At 41.1% G+C, this 18,755-nt stretch overlaps 1 protein-coding gene across 3 annotated transcripts in view; it reads left to right on the forward strand.

The window, feature by feature from the left end:
• The window catches only part of TEK (TEK receptor tyrosine kinase), a 105,513-nt gene that overhangs the window by 32,069 nt on the left and 54,689 nt on the right, over nucleotides 1–18,755 (forward strand). For all 3 annotated transcript variants that reach the window (XM_007098502.3, XM_007098501.3, XM_015544901.2), the window contains exon 2: nucleotides 12,287–12,598. In XM_007098502.3, coding sequence (XP_007098564.2) covers nucleotides 12,287–12,598 — 312 coding nt within the window. The remainder of the gene's footprint in view (nucleotides 1–12,286; nucleotides 12,599–18,755) is intronic.

The raw sequence follows: 18,755 nt of genomic DNA on the forward strand, positions 1-18,755 counted from the left end.
TAGGAGTAGCATTGTTGGGTGATACGATAAATGTTAAGTTTCACTTTATAAAAAAATGTTGAAACATTTTCCCCAGTGATTGGACCATCCATTTTACATTACCACCAGCCACGCATTCTAGCTAGCACTCCGTATTACCAGGTTTTTTTTGTTTGTTTTGTCTTTAGCCATTCTAATAGGTATGTAGCAGTATCTCATTGTGATTTGAATTAGAATTTCCCTAATTCTGCATGCTTTTTTGCCATCCATATGTCTTCTTTGGTGTAGTGTCTCAAATCCTGTGCCCATTAAAACAAAAAAATGAGTTGTTTTCTTACTGATGAGTTTTGAAAGTTTTTTTTTTATGCATTCTGGATACAAGTTGTTTGTCAGATAAGTGATTTGCAAATATCTTCTCCCAGCTGTAGTTTGTCTTCTTATTTTAACATTATCATTTATGGACCAAAGTTTAAAAATTTTGTAAAATCTAATTTGTCCATTTTTTCTTTATGGATCACACTTTTGGTGTCATAGCTAACAACTCACGACCTAAGACCAACATCATGAAGATTTTTCTCCCATGTCTTAAAATTTTCATATTTTTACATTTTATGCAATTTATTTTCAATCAGTTTTTGTTTTAAGGTTGGAGGTTTTAGTTCAGGGCTCAGTTATTTTGCATATTGATGCCCAATTGTTGCAACCCTATTTGTTGAAAAGACCAACCTCTTGTCTCTGAATTGTTGAAAGATACATTTTTGATGTGAAATGGTGTCATATGAGTATAGTTTAATTGTTAATGGGTTTTGAGGCCGGTCTGCTTAAATCTGAATCTCAGTTTTACCACTAATTACCTGTGTGACAATGACCAAGTACTTAACCTTCCTCTGCCTTCATCTCCTTTTCTGGAAAACAAAGATATAGTACCTACCCCATAAGATTGCTATGGTGATTATTATGAAGAATACACTTAAAGCAGGGCCTGTCATATAATAAGTGATGAATGAGGGTTAGCTTTTGTGTTAACTACACAACTAACAACTTGTTAGCTACAAGTTGGCTATTTGTATTTTGTGTTAACTACACAACTAACAACTTGTTAGCTACAAGTTGGCTATTTGTATTTCTTCGTCTGTGAATCGCCACTAATTTTACTTTTTATAAAATTTACTTATATATCATGCATATTAACTCTTCAGGTTTTACATATAACAATGTCTTTTTCTGTTAGAGTGTTGGAACTTTAAGTTTTACTCCCTAACCTCTGGGGAGGGGGGAGGCGCTGGAGGTTGAATCAGCTAATGGTCAATGACTTTGGCAATCATGCATATGTGATGAAGCCTCTATAAAAACCCAAAAGGACTGAGTTCAGAAAGTGTCTGGATCCTGAAGAGAGCATGGAAGCTCCTGGCCCTTTCTCCATACCTTTCCCTAGGTACCTCTTCATCTGGCTGTTGATTTATATCATCATGTCTTTTATCGTATCCTTTAATAAGCTGGTAAATGTGTTTTTCTGAGTTCTGTGAGCCACTCTAGCAAATTAAAAGAACCTAAGGAGGTCCCGGGAACCTCTGATTTCTAGTGAGTCAGTCAGGAGTACAACAGCTGGCACCTCAAGTCCAAGGAGGAGGGTTGTGGAGCCTCCAGTCTGTAGCCCAGTGGAGATGTGCAGATGACAGCCTGGACTTGTGACTATTCTCCCAAATGCGGAGGGGGATGGGTAGTGGGCAGTTTTACAGGACTGAGCCCTTACTCTGTGGAATCCGATGCTGTCTCCAGGTGCATAATGTCAGAATTGGATTGAATCTCAGACACCTTGCTGGTGTCCAAGAATTGCTTGGTGTGGTATGTTGGGGAACCCCTCCCCCCAACTTTGGAATTGGGTCCAGGAACCCAAAAAGGGTTGGTGTCAATAGACCTATAAATGGAATATAAATACCTTTCTTCACTAGTATTATAAGAAGTCAGGTGTACAAAGTTTATAAATTACCTAGCATTAGTACCTATTAAGTAGTGTGTGGTAAAGAGTACTAGCTTTTGTCCCTGTGTGGTATAATCTGAGGCCTGCTGGCGAGGCTAACCCTCTTCCTTTGTCGGTCTTCTTGTAGAGACCATCACAATCCTGGACTTTTTCCATTACAGACTCATTTCTTTGGTTTGCTCTTCTAATAATTCTCAGTGGGTTGTCACTTTAGGCTCTTCTTGATTATTCTCTTTTTTGTGTAAGCAAATCAGTCAAATTGGCTTCTCAATTGGGAGATGGAGATCAGGGCACGGGGGAGTTAAAGAGTTTTGTTTAATTCTGTCTTGGAAGATATAGCTATTTGGTTGTAGAAGTAGATACACCCACCTTTGGGCAGCATAAGGGTGGAAGGGAACTTGGCAGATGATTGAATCTGGATGAGAGCCAGAGAGAAAAGGTGGTCTGGCACCAAATGTGGATTCCTGTCACACCAGACTCATTTCCTGGCACTGGATGAACATGGTCAAATTAGAGAGCACTCTTCTCTTGGGGTGAAGTGGACAGGAAAGATGGTAAGACAGCACTGTAAGGTGGGGGCAGGGGGCATTTGTGAGGTGATCAAATTTCATTTCCGGATATTCCCAATCTCTCTGTCCTGTATCCTTTCCAGATTTTTGGCTGCCTCTCCTCAGTGTCTTTCCTCCCTTGCCCCAGTTTCTACCAAGCTCCAGGATTTTCCAGGTACCATCCTGCCAGATTTGTAAACATTTCAAAATACCTCACATCAAAGATGTGTCCATTTACACTGACAGCTACCCCCAGTGACAGAAAGGGCGCTGGAGAGAAATCAGCACTTGCAGCCTGGCTTTTCTGCTGTCTTTGATGTGACCCTTGAACACTCTCTTTTCCTTGGGTCTCAGTTTACTCTGTATACATTGTGAGGCTTGAACCAGGGAATCTCAGAAGTCCCTTCCAGTTTAAACAAGCCTTGATTTGGTGGTATGATGCTTCCTCAACCACTGCCTTACAGAATAGAGTTTGCATTTAAGTGCACATATGTGCTTGATAATTAGTGAAGTCTCACTGTGCAGACGTTCTGCCTATTCCCTGAAAATAAAAAGTTTCCTGCCAACTGAATGATGCTCAATCTTTAAAAAAAATTTTTTCTATTTTTTTTTTTAACATTTATCTATTTTCAAGAGACAGAGACACAGTGCGAGGGGGGAGGTGCAAAGAGAGAGGGAGACACAGAATCCGAAGCAGGCTCCAGGCTCTGAGCTGTCAGCATAGAGCTCAACATGGGGCTCCAATCCAACAGTGAGATCGTGACCTGAGCTGAAGTCGGATACTTAACTGACTGAGCCACACAGGCACCCCCCCCACCTTTTTTTGACTAATGCTAATTCTAGCTAGAACATGTGTTATTTATCCTGGATAGAAAATTTCTGGTGTTCTAAGGTGGGGAAAGGATGCCATTTCCTCCAGGAGACAGACAAGGACTCTATTTGGCTGGGAAGCAGGGATGGGAAACAGCCATGCCCTTTGGGTAAACTGGCTTGGCACAGCTCATGGGTGAGAACAGTTTGTTGTTAGACACAGCCTATTCACATCAGGAATGTCCTTGTCTAACTCCAAACTCCCAATTACACAATAAAATAACTTCCTTTAGTTATTTCCAGTCTTGTGCATTTTGGTATCTTCTCGTTAATTATCCAATACCTTCTTAAGGAAACTTGAGGATGAAGTTATTGCTCAGACAGTTACTACATACATAAAAAGATCATGGAGACCAAAAAGAGATTGAAGTGTTGGAAGTATGCCTGGGAATTGGATTTCTTCAGAGGAGACAAGAAAGCAGGATACTGAAAATACTTTAACATAGACATCTAGAAATGGCCCTAGTAGTTCTTAGGATCCAATAAAAAGAAACTAATGCTAACTTTAGGGTAGACTTAAGACAGAACATTCTAGAAGCGAGTCTTATTAAACATTTATTCATTCTTAAAACCCTGCTCCATAGTTTCCCTTTTGGGGAAAACTTTTCTGTCTTCTCATATCCCTTTTGCTTTGCCTGGGTAAGTGGAACTCTCCTTCTGGCCAAATGTCACTTCCTGAGGGAGCTTTGCCTGGTCCTCAAACCCTTCCCCTACTCCAGCCAAGTCTGATTAAGTTCACCATTATGCTATCCCATAGCACCTTGTAATTCTCTCTCACAGTATTTATCATGGTTCCAGTGTTATATTTTTGTATGTGCTTAGTTTCTCACATCTGTCTTTCACATTTGCCTGTAAACTACATGAGGATTGAGATTATCTGTTTTATTCATTGTTGTATCTCCAAGTACAGCACAAGGGAGGTGCTCGGTAAGTTTGTTTAGTAGATGGGTGGACAAAGAAATAATGAGAAGTTTTTAAACTATAGAGAATTTTCCTTTTTTGGACAGCATTAAAAAAAAAAAAAAAACAGAAGTAAAGTAAAATCCAAATGATTCCACCAAATATCTTGGATAGTCTGTGGGTTGTCTCAGCTTCTTTGGCTGTTAGCTAATCCCCTTGATACCAGAAATGCTTTTGGCTAAGGTAGTACTCATTGACATTTTAAATATTTGAAAGTTTAAGATATCTACTGCTATTACAAAGGTGAGACATTCAAGAACACTTCAGAAAGGTTTTAAATGTAGTCAATATCAAACTTCCAGGAAATCATACAGATAGTTTTTCTGAAGACATGTTATCTTATTCCAAACACATATCAGTGAAACTACCAATACCACAATTTTAAGGTGATAAGCACAAGAAAATGACTTCAGTATGCAGTAATTTAACCTAGTTTGTACGCTTAGCCTGTCAGCAGGGAGCTGGGTTAATTAGAACTTCACTGTCTGCAGCAGTACTAACTTGAATGTGGGAAGAGAGGCTAATTAGAATAAGCATGTTGTGCTGCATTGGGATGTATTTGCATTGATAATCATATTTAATGTTTCATTTGATTGTAAGAGGAGAAGTAGTTAAAAGTGATAGCCTTGGAGGTTTTATGTTTTTATTTTAGCAAAACCATTTTTCTCCCAAATGAAAGCTTATGTGAAGTGTAAATGTAAAAAACAGGTAAAAGTTGAACGTCTCTTTGAGAGTGTGTATGTGTGTTAATTTCTCCTCCACTGGTCTCAGAAACTTCTGGAACATTTTAGAGAATGAGAACTCCTTGAAATACAGTTTGAAAAATAGCTCGGTCTCTACTTTCTAATTCATTTAAGTTCTGGGGAGCCTGGGTGGCTCAGTCTGTTGAGTGTCCGACTTCGGCTCAGGTCATGATCTCGTAGTTCGTGAGTTCGAGCCCTGCGTTGGGCTCTGTGCTGACAGCTCTGAACCTGGAGCCTGCTTCACATTCTGTGTCTCCCTCTCTCTGCCCCTTCCCTGCTCATGCTCTATCTCTCTTTGTCTCTCAAAAAAATGAATAAACGTTAAAAAAAATTAAAAAAAATTAAGTTCTATCATATGGATGTTGATTTAGGTCCATAATCCTTTTTATGACCATTTTTTACTTTTTTGTTATTATTTTTAAATTTTAATTCCAGTGTAGTCAGCGTGCTGTGTTGTATTAGTTTCAGGCGTACAATATAGCGATTCAGCAATTCCACATATGACTCAGTGCTGTCATCAAGGTAAGTGTACTCTTGATTCCCTTCACCTATTTCACCCATGGTCCCACCCATCTCCCCTCTGGTAACCACCTGTTTATTCCCTATAATGAAGAGCCTGTTTTTTGTTTTGTGTCTTTTTTCCCCCTTCAATCATTTGTTTCTTAAATTCCACACATAAGTGAAATTATATGGTATTTGTCTTTCTCTGACTGGCTTACTTCACTGAGCATTATACTCTCTAGTTGGATCCCTGTTGTTGCAAATGGCAAGATTTCACTCTTTTTGATGGTCGAGTAATATTCCATTGTATATACAGTAAAACCTTGGTTTGTGAGCATAATTTGTTCCAAAAACATGCCTGTAATCCAAAGCACTTGTATATCAAAGCAAATTCCATAACCCAAAAAATATTCACATAAAAATGATTACAATACTGTAATATAATACAAAATAATAAAGCAAATACAAAATATGACAAAAAATAAGTTAACCTGCACTACCTTTGAAAACCTTCATGGCTGGTGTGAGGGAGACAAGAGAGAGGAGGGTTATTGTGTAGGAAGAATTTCACTATCACTAATGGAATCACTGCTGGCTCAATGGAATTTTTTTCTGCATACAATGGGGGCCATTGTATACGCTCGCACAATGTTGACTACAGTAAAGAATTAATAAACTCTTGTCATATACTGCATTTAATGTAACTGGCAATAAGGCAGCAGAAGAAAGAGTCTATATCTGCAGGCAGCCTGACCTAGAATGAAGCAAAGCATTCCTAAGCTTCCTCTTGTATGGAAAAGCAAAGGACTGTCCACAGGTGCTTAGAAATGACAAAAAATACACAAGAGCCAGTTGTGGACACCTTCCAACATTTTGAAAAATCCCAAATTTCTGCCAAACACCGTGGCCTGAGATTGAGCATCTGAGCAAGGGAGATGATCACCAACAAGCCCTCAGAGAGAGAGAGAGAGAGAGAGAGAGAGAGAATAACCATTGGCTCAGTTGTGATCATGTTATGTTTGGCATCATGTGCTATTCATATTGCAAAGCATCGCTTGGTTATCAAGTTAAAATTTATTAGAAATGTTTGCTCATCTTGCAGAACACTTACAGAGCAAGTTACTCACAATCCAAGGTTTTACTGTATACACCACATCTTCTTTACCCATTCATCAGTCTATGGGCCCTTGGGCTGTTTCTGTGATTTGGCTGTTGTAGATAATGCTGCTATAAACATCAGGGTGCCTGTATTCCTTTGAATTAGTGTTTTTGTATTCTTAGGGTAAATACCCAGTAGTGTGACTACTAAATCATAGAGTAGTTCTTTTTTAAAATGTTTTGAGGAAACTCTGTATTGTCTTCCACAGTAGCTGCACCAGTTTGTATTCCCAGCAACAGTGCACAAGTGTTTCTTTTTCCCACATTCTCACCAATACTTGTTATTTCTTGAGATTTTTATATTAGCCCCTGTGACAGGTGTGAGGTGATATCTCATTGTGGTTTTGATTTGTATTTCTCTGAGGATAAGTGATGTTGCACATCTTGTCATGTGTCTGTTGGCCACCTGTATGTCTTTGGAGAAACATCTGTTCATGTCTTCTGCTCATTTTTTAATTGGGTTATTATGATTTCTTGGTGTTGAGTTGTATAAATTCTTTATATGTTTTGGATACTAACCCTTTATCTGATAGGTTATTCGCAAATATCTTCTCCTATTCCATCTTTTAATATTGTTAGTTGTTGGCTTTGCTGTGCAGAGCTTTTTTATTTTGGTGTAATCTAGCAGTTTATTTTTGCTTCTGTTTCACTAGCATCAGGAGACATACCTAAAAAGAGGCTATTATGGCCAGTATCAGAAGAATTACTGCTTATGCTCTCTTACTGGATTTTTATGGTTTCAGGTCTCACATTCAGGTCCTTAATGCATTTTGAATTTATTTTTGTGTGTGGTATAAGAAAGTGGTCCAGTTTCATTCATGCACGTTGCTGTCCAGTTTTCCCAGCACCATTTGTTGAAGAGACTGTCAGACTGTCTTTTACCCATGGCATATTCTTGCCTTCTTTGTTGAAGATTAATTGACCACATAATTGGGGTTTATTTCTGGGCTTTCTATTCTGTTCCATTGATCTATGCGTCTATTTTTCTGTGACCGTTTTTAAAGAAAAATATTTCTCTTTCTTGGTTTTTGAGGTATTATTCAGAGCAATGTTGAATGAGAAAATCGAAGTGCAATTTTCAGTGTACCACATGCAATTTAATAAGCAAATGTTACTGTGAAAGATTAGATGATGGGCTGTATAGCACACCAAAAATAGAATGAGCAAAATGACATTTTAGGATGTTGTCATGTCTCCACTGTGATGGACGATCATTTGTGAACTTGGCGGATGCCATGTCATGATGGCAGGTAAATAAGACACATTTTAGGCAAATATTGAGAAGTGTTTGCAAGGTCTTTGCTAAGGAAAAATAGTACCAATCCCCAGAATATAAAAGCTGTGTGAAATTCAACATGCAGACTTAGTTACAGCAAACTTAGCTTTGATGAAAGAAGTGTAATGAACTAAGTACTAAATTTGAGCAGAGCCCTTCAGACTAGGCTCGTGGCAAAATAGCTCCACAGTGGTCCCCAGCAGGACTTAGAGAACACCGTGCTGTGATGGAGGAAAAGATGTGAGGCACGGTTGCTGATATTGTTGTGAGCTCAGATGGGGGTCTGTCTTTTGGCCATTTTTCTGAGGAAAATGTCCCTAGTAGCAGATTCCTCTGTGGCACCAGCTATGAGACTGTAGTCACACCTTTCAATGTCACTGGCTGAACTCTTTCAAGAAGCCACAGGCCACAGCTGTACCCATTGCATTCGGGCCCCTGCTCCATTATTCTCTTTGAGAGGCAAAGTGTGGGGGGCGCCTTCGTGGCTCCGTTGGTTAAGCGTCTGACTTGGTTTTGGCTCAGGTCGTGATCTCACGGTTCAGTTCATAGGATTGAGCCCCACATCGGTCTCTGTGCTGACGGTGTGGAGTCTGCTTGGGATTCTCTCTCTCTCCCTCTCTCTCTCTCTGCCTCTGTCTCACTTGTTTGCGTGTGCGTGCATGCACGCCTCGCCCCCTCAAAATAAATTAAAACCCCCCAAAAAGCAATAATTTGAAACAAAAAGAAAGGTTAAGTGTGGCTATTGTTCTTCTCTCTGTTCTTAAATTTTTTTAAACCCATGTTTTTCCCTCCGGCATTGTGGAATGATGTCACATTTCCTATTAGTCCAAAGAAGAAAGAGAGAATGCATTATTTGGATGCAATCCAAGGAGATTTGGGGTAGATGTGGGGACCACTGATGAGAGACATATATATTCCTGTGGCTCTTGAATCCCTCCCAAATGCATCTTTTTAAGGGTAGAGGAATAACTTACTTTTTACATTTAATTTTTATGTGTTGGTATTATTCCAATGGTTCAAAAGCAGCATATATAAGTACATGGTGAAAAACCTCCCTCTTACCCTGTCCCCCAACTACCCCACTCTCCTCTAATGGATCCCTCTTGTTCTCAGTTTCGTGTGTCACCTTCCAGAATTTCTTCAGGCGTACACAGACAAGTACAAATATGTGCTCTTGTTTTGGGAAAACTAAAGATTTTTAAGATCCATCCCAGGAATCTGGTAGTTATTTCGACTCATTTCCAAAGCTCATATACAAAATCCTTCTGATACTTTATTGTAAATGCCATTACAAAGGACAGAGAGCTCACTGGTGGGAGAGGGCTTCCTGTCCCTGGCATGCTGAGTAAGGGTAGGAAAGCATTGCCAAGTCTGGACGCTCGTAGTACACAATCTCCCTTTCTGTCACTCAAAGTAGAGGGAGACAGCTGGGAGGAACAAAAGGGAAAAGAAACCAGATCCATATCCAGAAACCATCTACAGATGAAGTGTGGCTGTCTCTTCAAATCAACTGCTTTCTCTCTTATTTCCTAAAGCCATTAAATAAACCACAGCCAGTGCCAGTGCAGTTCAGTGAGTTCAGAGCAGATCCCTCGGTCTTGGCAAGCCACCCAACTGGTCCTAGAAATGGGGCTGGATTGAACCGGAGCTGAAAGAATTACAGTGTTTCCTTCCTCTGATGACTCTCTCGGGGGACATGCCTGGAATGAGTGAGCGCAGGAGATGAGGTGGTGTTCGCTCAGAGGCACAGCTGGATGTACGTGTGGAAGTGGGGGCTGTGCTCCGGTGTTACATTTGGAGGCTGTAATTCCACTGCTAGTTTTCCTAGCTTATCCTCTCTTACAACATTTTCCTTATCCCAACCACTGTCTCTTCTCTGGAGATCTTAAAGTTACCATTGAGGCTTGACGCAACATAGATGCTACAGGGTCAGGCTTGGAAACTCATTCTAGGCGAGGTTTTCTCCCTCAGTCCCATGTACTGAGTTAACATTTACATTAAGACTTCACTTTGGCATTCTTCCTAATTGATGAGATAAAAGTCTAACTCCTAACCGAATTATTCTCAGAACATCACTACATGCACCCAACATTGGCGGTTGCCATTAGAAAAAGTTGTGTGAGGACTTCATGGCAGATGTCATGCTTACCATAAGCAGATGCTAAAAAAGTTCTCATAAATGGAGACCAGTCAGCTCCCATTACTCAGCAATCATTGATCACCTCTCTGTGGCATTTTCTAAAAATCGTAGCATTTACTTTTTAAACTCCATTAATTCTCAAAACAGCCTTTTACGTATGGGCAAGAAGGTCAGTTTAGACTCAGAAGAGTACTTTCATTTTTAACCTTACTATTCTAGAAGTGGGAATGGTGAACTTGAATCAGACAGATCTGGAATAAAATCTGCCCATCCATCCATCTATCCATCCATCCATCCATCCACCCACCCACTCATCCAGCAAATGCTTAGTAACCCTTTACATAAGGGACCTAGGCAGGGTATTCCTATACATGTCAATGTGAACAAAATGGCTTCAATCCTTGTATTCATGGAACTTACCATCTAAGAAAAGAGAAAGTAAATAAAATAGTCCCAGAGTGTGGTAACCGTTATGCGGGAAACAAACAGGAGGCCGTTTAGAGGGTAACAGGATGAGAGTGTACAGATAGTGTAGATCAAGTAGGTAGGGAAGCCATCTGTGAGAAAGGTGTTTAGGAAGAGGCTCCAAGGGTGAGCAGAAGTTAGCCATGCAACGAGCGGAGCCAGGTGCAGAGATCAGCATGTGCAAAGTCTTTGAGGTAGGAGAGCGCATAGTGTATCTAAGGAACTGAAAGATCTATGGGAGTTTGAATTCTAGCTAGGACTTCAGTAGCTGTGGAAGACAGAATTGCCACTCAATCCTTTGAGCCTTCATTTCCTCATATTGGAATGTCAGATAATGGTGCACACCTCACGGGGTTGTTGGGAGAATTTAACGGGTATTCAAGGAAATAACATGTAGTCTACTTGAATCGCCTGACATCTTCACAAAGGTCTCTGAGACCCCAGTTGGTCCTTGGCACCCAATGTGATTGACCTGTCCAGCCTCCTGATCATTGTATGTAGACTTGGGACCAACCATCACGTGGACCAGAACATCCTCCATCCCTACTTTTTCACACTCAGCAAGAGGAGAGAATGGGCACAGATTTCATTTGTTCATCTTAAAAACTTTGGACCTCAAAAGAGAAGTAGGGGGAGGGAAAGAAGAGGAGGGACAGAAAGTGAAAAGAAAGGATTTTATTTTCTCAAATGTGCTTCATTATTTATGGAATAACTATTAAAGACCAGATAGGATTTCTTAACTACATTTGGAGAGGGTTGAGGTTTGGACATAGGTGTTCAGAAAACAATAAAGAGAGCTGAAATAGTGGTTATTGTATGTAGCAGACACAGACAGTACTTAGTAAGTTTTGTACTTTATCTCCTTTAATCTTCACACGAATCCTGCAAGGTGGGTCTTATTAGCCTTGTTTTAAAGATGAAGTGAATGAAGCTCAGATAGAAAGGTGGACCTCGCTCAGTCCCTGTCTTGTGGGACTTAATATGGAATTGGACAAGTCTTTGGTAACAGCGAGAGTCTATAAAGTTAGCATGCTGTGTGTAGAGTTGATATATTTTTTAGAATGCTTTATTGTGGCAGTACCACATTATCATTAATTTTTTACTTTATTTAATTTGTTTTGAAAGGAAGAGCAGATACCCGTGTGAGCAGGGCAGGTGCAGAGGGAGAGGGAGAGAGGGAGAAAGACAGTCTTGTGGGGTTTGATCTAATGACCATGAGATCATGTCCTGAGATGAAATCAAGAGTTGACTGCTTAACTGGGCCACCCGGGTGCCCCTATCATTAATTTTTAATAATGATAATTATTAATTATCATTAATGACAATAATGCTATTATCATGAATTTATCTCAACTCAACGAGCATTTGCTGAATTCTTAACTAATGTCCCAGACACTTTAGTGGGTGGAGATTCTTAACACACAGCTTTGTCTTGGGGATGGAGAATAACTGATAGTTCATTGTAGTTAGGGTGTGCAGTGGAGCAGGACTGGTTAGAAGTGTCTGAGTGATGGTCACGGTAAAGAGTTTTGGATCTTGTCCTATGGAAGAGTAGCATTAGAAAGACTGCTCCCTAGCTATTTTTAGACAGGGCTTTGTAAAAATCAGTTCATCTGTGGGGCCATGGTAATAACCTTCCTCATAGATTATGTGCTTTCTTTTTAGGAACAGTGGACAGTGCCATGGACCTGATCTTGATCAATTCCCTACCTCTCGTGTCTGATGCGGAAACATCCCTCACCTGCATCGCCACTGGATGGCGCCCCCATGAGCCCATCACCATAGGAAGGGACTTTGAAGCCTTAATGAACCAGCACCAGGATCCACTGGAAGTTACTCAAGATGTGACCAGAGAATGGGCGAAAAAAGTCGTTTGGAAGAGAGAAAAGGCTAGTGAAATCAATGGTGCGTATTTCTGTGAAGGGCGAGTTCGAGGAGAAGCAATAAGGATACGGACCATGAAGATGCGCCAGCAAGGTAACATGCCCCTTAGTTGTGGGCAGGTGAGGTGTGCTGAGACACACAACTTTTGTTTTGGCAGTTGCTCACTCAGAGACTGGGCATGAGCTGTGTGAGTGTGGAGCTTGAAGACCTTGTCTGCCTCGTTCCAGGCGTTGCTTGTCTTTGATACACGTATAGCACTAGAGATAAAAGAGACTGGCCAGTCCACTTCTTGCACATTCAGCCCCTCCACTAGACACTGTGCGTAGGTCATGAGATGAACTGTATTATATTTTGTACTAAGAGCTTCATGACCCTTATGGAGATCTGAACAGGTTACATGTATGTAATAGAAAATTACAGTTATGGAGACAACTAACTGTCCGTGCCAAAATATTGGCCGTTTTGAGCTTTCTCATTGAGTTTTCATTTGATTCTTTGTTTTGCTTGCCCCTGAGTATTCTTAACAGAAGTGAATGTTTTCAGGGGAAAGTGTGGTAGAGATAAGAAATTTTAAGGGGAAGCATCTATCAATAACTCAGCTTCATTGGTGACTTAATGTATCAGTTTTCTGGTGCCACAGTAATGCTGTGTGTCACATGACCTCAAACCGCAGTGACATACAACAGCAAGCACATACAGCTTATGAGTGTAAGTCAGCGGGGCTGATAGGTGGCTCTACCACTGTCGACTGGGCTTTCCCACACATGGATGTTGGCTGCCTGTAGGCTTATTATGCTGGCCTTGGCTGAGCCAGCCTGGCTCTTTTCCATGTGTCTGTTATCCTTTTGCAGGCTAACCTAGGTATATTCTCACAGAGATGGCACAAGAGCCAGAGAAGAAAGGGAAACACACAAGGCTTCTTGAAACCCAGTCTCAGTAGTATATACTCTCACTTCCGTCTCATTTTTTATTGCCCAAAGAAAGTCAAACAGATGAACCTAAAGTCAGAATGGATGGGCATCACACAACCAAATGGCAAAGATTATGGTGACAGGGAGGGATGAAGAATTGAGGCCCTTTTTGCAGGCGGTATACTATTCTTGGAAAGAGACCATGATTTCATTTTGAAAGTTGAATAACCACACTTAGCTCACAGAACACCAGAGCTTTGAAGGGAGATGTTGAGGGCCTTTTGCAAAGGGCTCAGGGGGGCTGGGGGCCAGGAGGGAAGGGGGGTCGTGTATAACTCTTTGCTACCACTCCCCAAGGCAGTGATGTAATAGAGACTTTCTCCCAAGATACAAGTGGCTCTAAGCTAAATCTTTAGGCCGATCCTGATGGCAGTTGGAGGAGACAGTGTTGTGAACATTATTTAATGATTCTATTTTACCCCAGGACTCCCAGGCCTGGCCAGGCAGGTAGACTTCTGGTATCTTGGTGCTGCCTGCTGGGAAGATGGTACAGAATTCCAGCAGAGATGACCTTTCCTTGTTCTGACTCAAATGATCTGGCCACTCAGTCATCAGCCCTTTTTACTGGGCTGGTCATACCTTTAGTGAAGCAGTCCTTTCCAAATTGATGTCATCATAACCACAGGGACTGTGGCCTGCGAATGTGTCATTTCATGAGATAATGACTGTGTGAACTCTTCGGGGTTTGATTTGTAATCATAAAACTGATCCAGATAAATAACACACTTCTACACATTTCTCTTATTGGCAGGTGGTGGTTGTTGTTGTTGTTTTGTTTTGTTTTTTGTTTTTGTTTGTTTTTTTTTATATAGGAGTCTGCATTGTTTTAGACCAGTGTTTCTCAACACTGAACGTGCTTATAAATTTCCCATAGGTCTTGGTAAAATGCAGACTCTGGTTCAGTAGGTCCTTGAGGAGAGTCCTGAGATCATACATGCCTAACAATGCCCCTGGTGATCAGGTGCCTCTGGGCTGTGGACCACACTTCCAGAAGCAAGGGTGGAGAATCAGCCCCTAGCTGGGGTCCACCTGAAAACATTTCTTTGAATTTGCTAACATTGGTAATTAGAAGATTTGAAGGCAGCAAGCTCATTTTCAAGTCAAAAATGATAAAATTGCTATTCATGACAAATGAAGGAAAAGGTTTTCTTAGCAAAACTGCAATGTTCACCTTTAGATGACACAAGGGTGAGTGGGAAAAGTGCACAGCAGACATTCCCAGGAAGGCAGCTCTCCGCTGAGGGGAGAGAGTCTGAACAAAGGGATGTGAGGTGTGCCAAAGCTATCATGGCTAAAAAGTCAACTCTATTATTTTTTGCCTGTGTCATTCGGGATTTGACCTGTGTAAAGAGTTATGTCTCTTTGCTGATAATTCCCCATTCTGAATGAAGATAATCTGAGATTTGTCCCCAGTGACTTCATAGGAATGAAATATGAAGTGCTGCTGTGCTCTTTCCGGGCTGGCTTGGGGCTCAACTTGACAGTGTAGAAAGAAGAACCTGTAGAGGGTATTAAATCAGAACGTTGGGAGTCAAAGACCAATGACTGTTCCAAACTGACAGTCAAGGCCAGCACAGGTAAAGGAGAACTTAAATTCAGTTACATGAGGTAAAAGCAGACTTGATAATGTGGAGATGATGCCTTTTAGTCTCCTTTCCCCTGACTTTCAGTTCCATCTCCACCATTTATCAGCTCTGTGGCCTTGGGCAAGTTACTTAGCACCTATTGGTCTCTTTTTTCATCATTTGTGTAACGAGCACACTAACAATACCTTCAAAACTGTATTCAGTTTTAAATAAGGTATCTACCAAAAGCCAGTTCCCATGAGTGCATTCATATTAAGATTTGATTGACACCACAGATGTGTTGCTAAAAGCTTGGGTGACATGAAACATTGTAGAATAAGTTACATAATAACAATAGCAGTTTGTAAATGTTGGGAATGGAATTTGAAGCCAAGTGATCCGACTGCAGAGCCTGTGTGGATGACCACCCCAAACCCTCGGTATATCCCTTCCGCTTACTGTGAACTGCCCTCCCTGATTCTGAACACTTGTTGGGAACAGAACAGCTCCAATGGAAACCCTGCAAAGCAGCCCAGGGCACAGTGAAGGTAGTTTGGGTGGGTTTGAGCTTGGCTGTGCAACTAAATGGTACCATGAAGGCAAGTTACTTCACTGAAATCATGTTTCCTCCTTTGAAAAATATCACCAGGATAGAGATTTTTCCCTGTACATTTGAGGATCAAATGAGAAGACCACCAACCTATCTGGCTCATTGTAAACGTTCAATAATTATCATAGTGTCCTGGAATAAGCAATAATTAAGTGAGACTATTTTCTACTCAGTTGTGGAAAAAATTGAATACCATTCATTAACATAATCGGTATACAAAGTTTATACAAAACAGAAAAATAGGTAGTACTTTCTTTCCTGCATTCATTTTTTTAAATGTTTATTTATTTATTTTTGAGAGAGAGAGAGAGAGAGGGTGTGTGCACAAGAGGGGGAGGGGCAGAGAGAAGGAGAGAAAGAGTCCCAAGCTGTGGGTTTGCGTCCCCACGATCTGTGAGATCATGACCTGAGCTGAAATCATGAGTCAGATGCCTAACTGACTGAGCCACCCAGGTGCCCCCTTTCCTATGTTGTAATAACAACATCTCAGGGTGGTGAAAGGATTCTGTATCTTTTACCGACCATCCAGTAGCTGAAATACGGTGTGAGGAAAGTGATATCCTTTATGTGAATCAGGAAAACCTCTACAACGGTGTCTTCATGGTACTATTAATTCCCTAGTAACACATAATGGGATCTCAGAGGTGTCTGCCCAGGGACACAGCAGGATAGGATAAACATGTATCCCTGCTTGCTGCTGACTCGTGCATCTGGGGAGGAAGTGGAAAATCCATTTGAGATGTGCCAAAACAAAACATGCTTAATTTGGCTCGCACACTCCACATGGCCAAACTGTTTTTTATCAATGGCATCATGCAAAAAAAAAATCAAAAGCAATTTGTTCAAACCTCCCTGGTGATTTCATTTGGGGGTCGGGAGGTATAAATGAAGTTTGAAATATTTTCACATGCAAGCGGCTGTCTCAGAGTTTTCCATCAGGAGGAAACACAGGTTATTTCTTTCCTATTTTCATTCTAGAAATAACTTTAAGAACATCAGACCTTCCAAACACCATTTGTGAAGTTGACAGAGAGGAGCCATTAGTATCAAAAATTTTTTTTTTAATGTTTATTTATTTTTGAGACAGAGAGAGAGCATGAACAGGGGAGGGGCAGAGAGAGAGGGAGACACAGAATCTGAAACAGGCTCCAGGCTCTGAGCTGTCAGCACAGAGCCCGACGCGGGGCTCGAACTCACAGACCGCGAGATCGTGACCTGAGCCGAAGTCGGCCGCTTAACCGACTGAGCCACCCAGGCGCCCCGCCATTTGTATCTAAATAACACAAATGAATGTGTTAAAAGCCTAAAGAAAATAGGAAAATTTGAAATCCGATCCATTCATTTATTCTTTCATTCCACGAGTATTCTTAGGTATCTCTTTGTGTCACACATGGGAGGTACAGCGATGGTAGCATGTCCTGAGTGTTTACCTGCCTGACATTCCCCCAGCAGCTTTATATACATTACTGTGTAATTAAGTCTTTACCAAACGTGTATCTGGTGCTGATTATTATGACCCTGTATTAATAGATGAGGCCTTTGGCTATTGTAACTTAGATGCATTCACACACCTAGTATCCACTGTTGGACCTAGGAAGGATAACCCAGGCTGATCCCAGAAGCCAGGCCCTAACCAACACCCTGTGCTGCCTTCCAAAACAGACGTGCCCTTGTGTCCAGGAGGGTTCAGTCTAGCAGGGCAGCTGTGCTGTTGGGGCCTGGAAGGGGAAAGTGCAGGGCATTTGGAGAAGAGCCTTGGGGCACTTACCCTGGGTCACAGGGGGTGAGTAAGGCCCCTGGAGAAAGGGACATCTACATGGAGACTGAAGAGGAGTGGGACTTGGTCAGACACAGGGAAAAAGCAGGAGCAGAGGAGGGAGGAAGCTCATTACTTGCCTGGGAGTGGTCACGTGGTCCACTGCAGACTGAACATAGTTCACAATGGCTGCAGTTAAGAGCTAAGGCTGTGGGACTGGAATAAGAGGAGTGTGGAGAGCGGGTGTGGTTCAATAAGTGGGGGCATCTTGAGATTGTGTCTCAACTTTAACTCTTACTGTCAGGAGGCCTGGAGTAAGGGACTAAGTCACCCTTAACGCCATCTCCCACATGGGTAGACACAGGATACAACATCTTCACAGCACTGTCGCAAAATTGCACAAAATAATAATGGACATGAAACTACCCTTAGTCTAACATGAACGGAGGTACCCAAAATTGAACTCAATTATTTTACATCCCTGAGAAGCCTCTTTGTTTATAACTGTTACTATCATCGATTCTCTTCTCCGGCCCTTAAGGAAAAAGTGGATCATGTTCTTAGTTAAGTTCTGTCAGTTAATTAGCCCATCTAGATCATGTTACTCAAGTCATTTTTGAACCCAGGCCCTAGCAATCTCATTTTTAAATGAGGTAATAGGACTTCACAGCCTTTTGAGTGCTAATGTTATATAACCTAGGAGAGGCTTCCAGAGCTGAGTTACCTAGTTCAAACCCTGACTGTCCCATGAAATTGCTGTGTGATTTTAGACAAGTTACTTAGCCTCTCTGTACTTTAATTTCCTCATTTGTAAAATTAGGATAATTGTAGTATCTATCTGATAGAGGTATTATGAAAATTAACTATGTGTGAAGTGCTTAGAAAAAGTAGTGCCTGATAGTAGGCACTATTATTTATTTATTTTAAATCCAAGTTAGTTAACATATAGTGTAATAATGGTTTCAGGAGTAGAATTTAGTGATTCATCTCTTACATATAATACCCGGTGCTCATGCCAACAAGTGCCCTCCTTAATGCCCATCACCCATTTAGCCCATCCCCCTACCCACCTCCCCTCCAGCAACCCTCGGTTTGTTCTTTTTAGTTAAGAGTCCCTTATGGTTTGCTTCCCTTTCTCTTTTTATCTTGTTTTTCCTCCCTTTCTCCTATGTTCATCTATTTTGTCTCTTAAGTTCCACATATGAGTGAAATCATATATTTATCTTTCTCTGACTGACTTATTTCCCTTAGCATAATACATTGTAGTTTCATCCACATTGTTGCAAATGGCAAGATTTCATTCTTTTTCATTGCCAAGTAGTATTCCAGTGTGTGTGTATATAAGGAA

This window comes from Panthera tigris, chromosome D4 (genome assembly GCF_018350195.1).
Source record: "Panthera tigris isolate Pti1 chromosome D4, P.tigris_Pti1_mat1.1, whole genome shotgun sequence".
Taxonomy (NCBI): domain Eukaryota; kingdom Metazoa; phylum Chordata; class Mammalia; order Carnivora; family Felidae; genus Panthera; species Panthera tigris.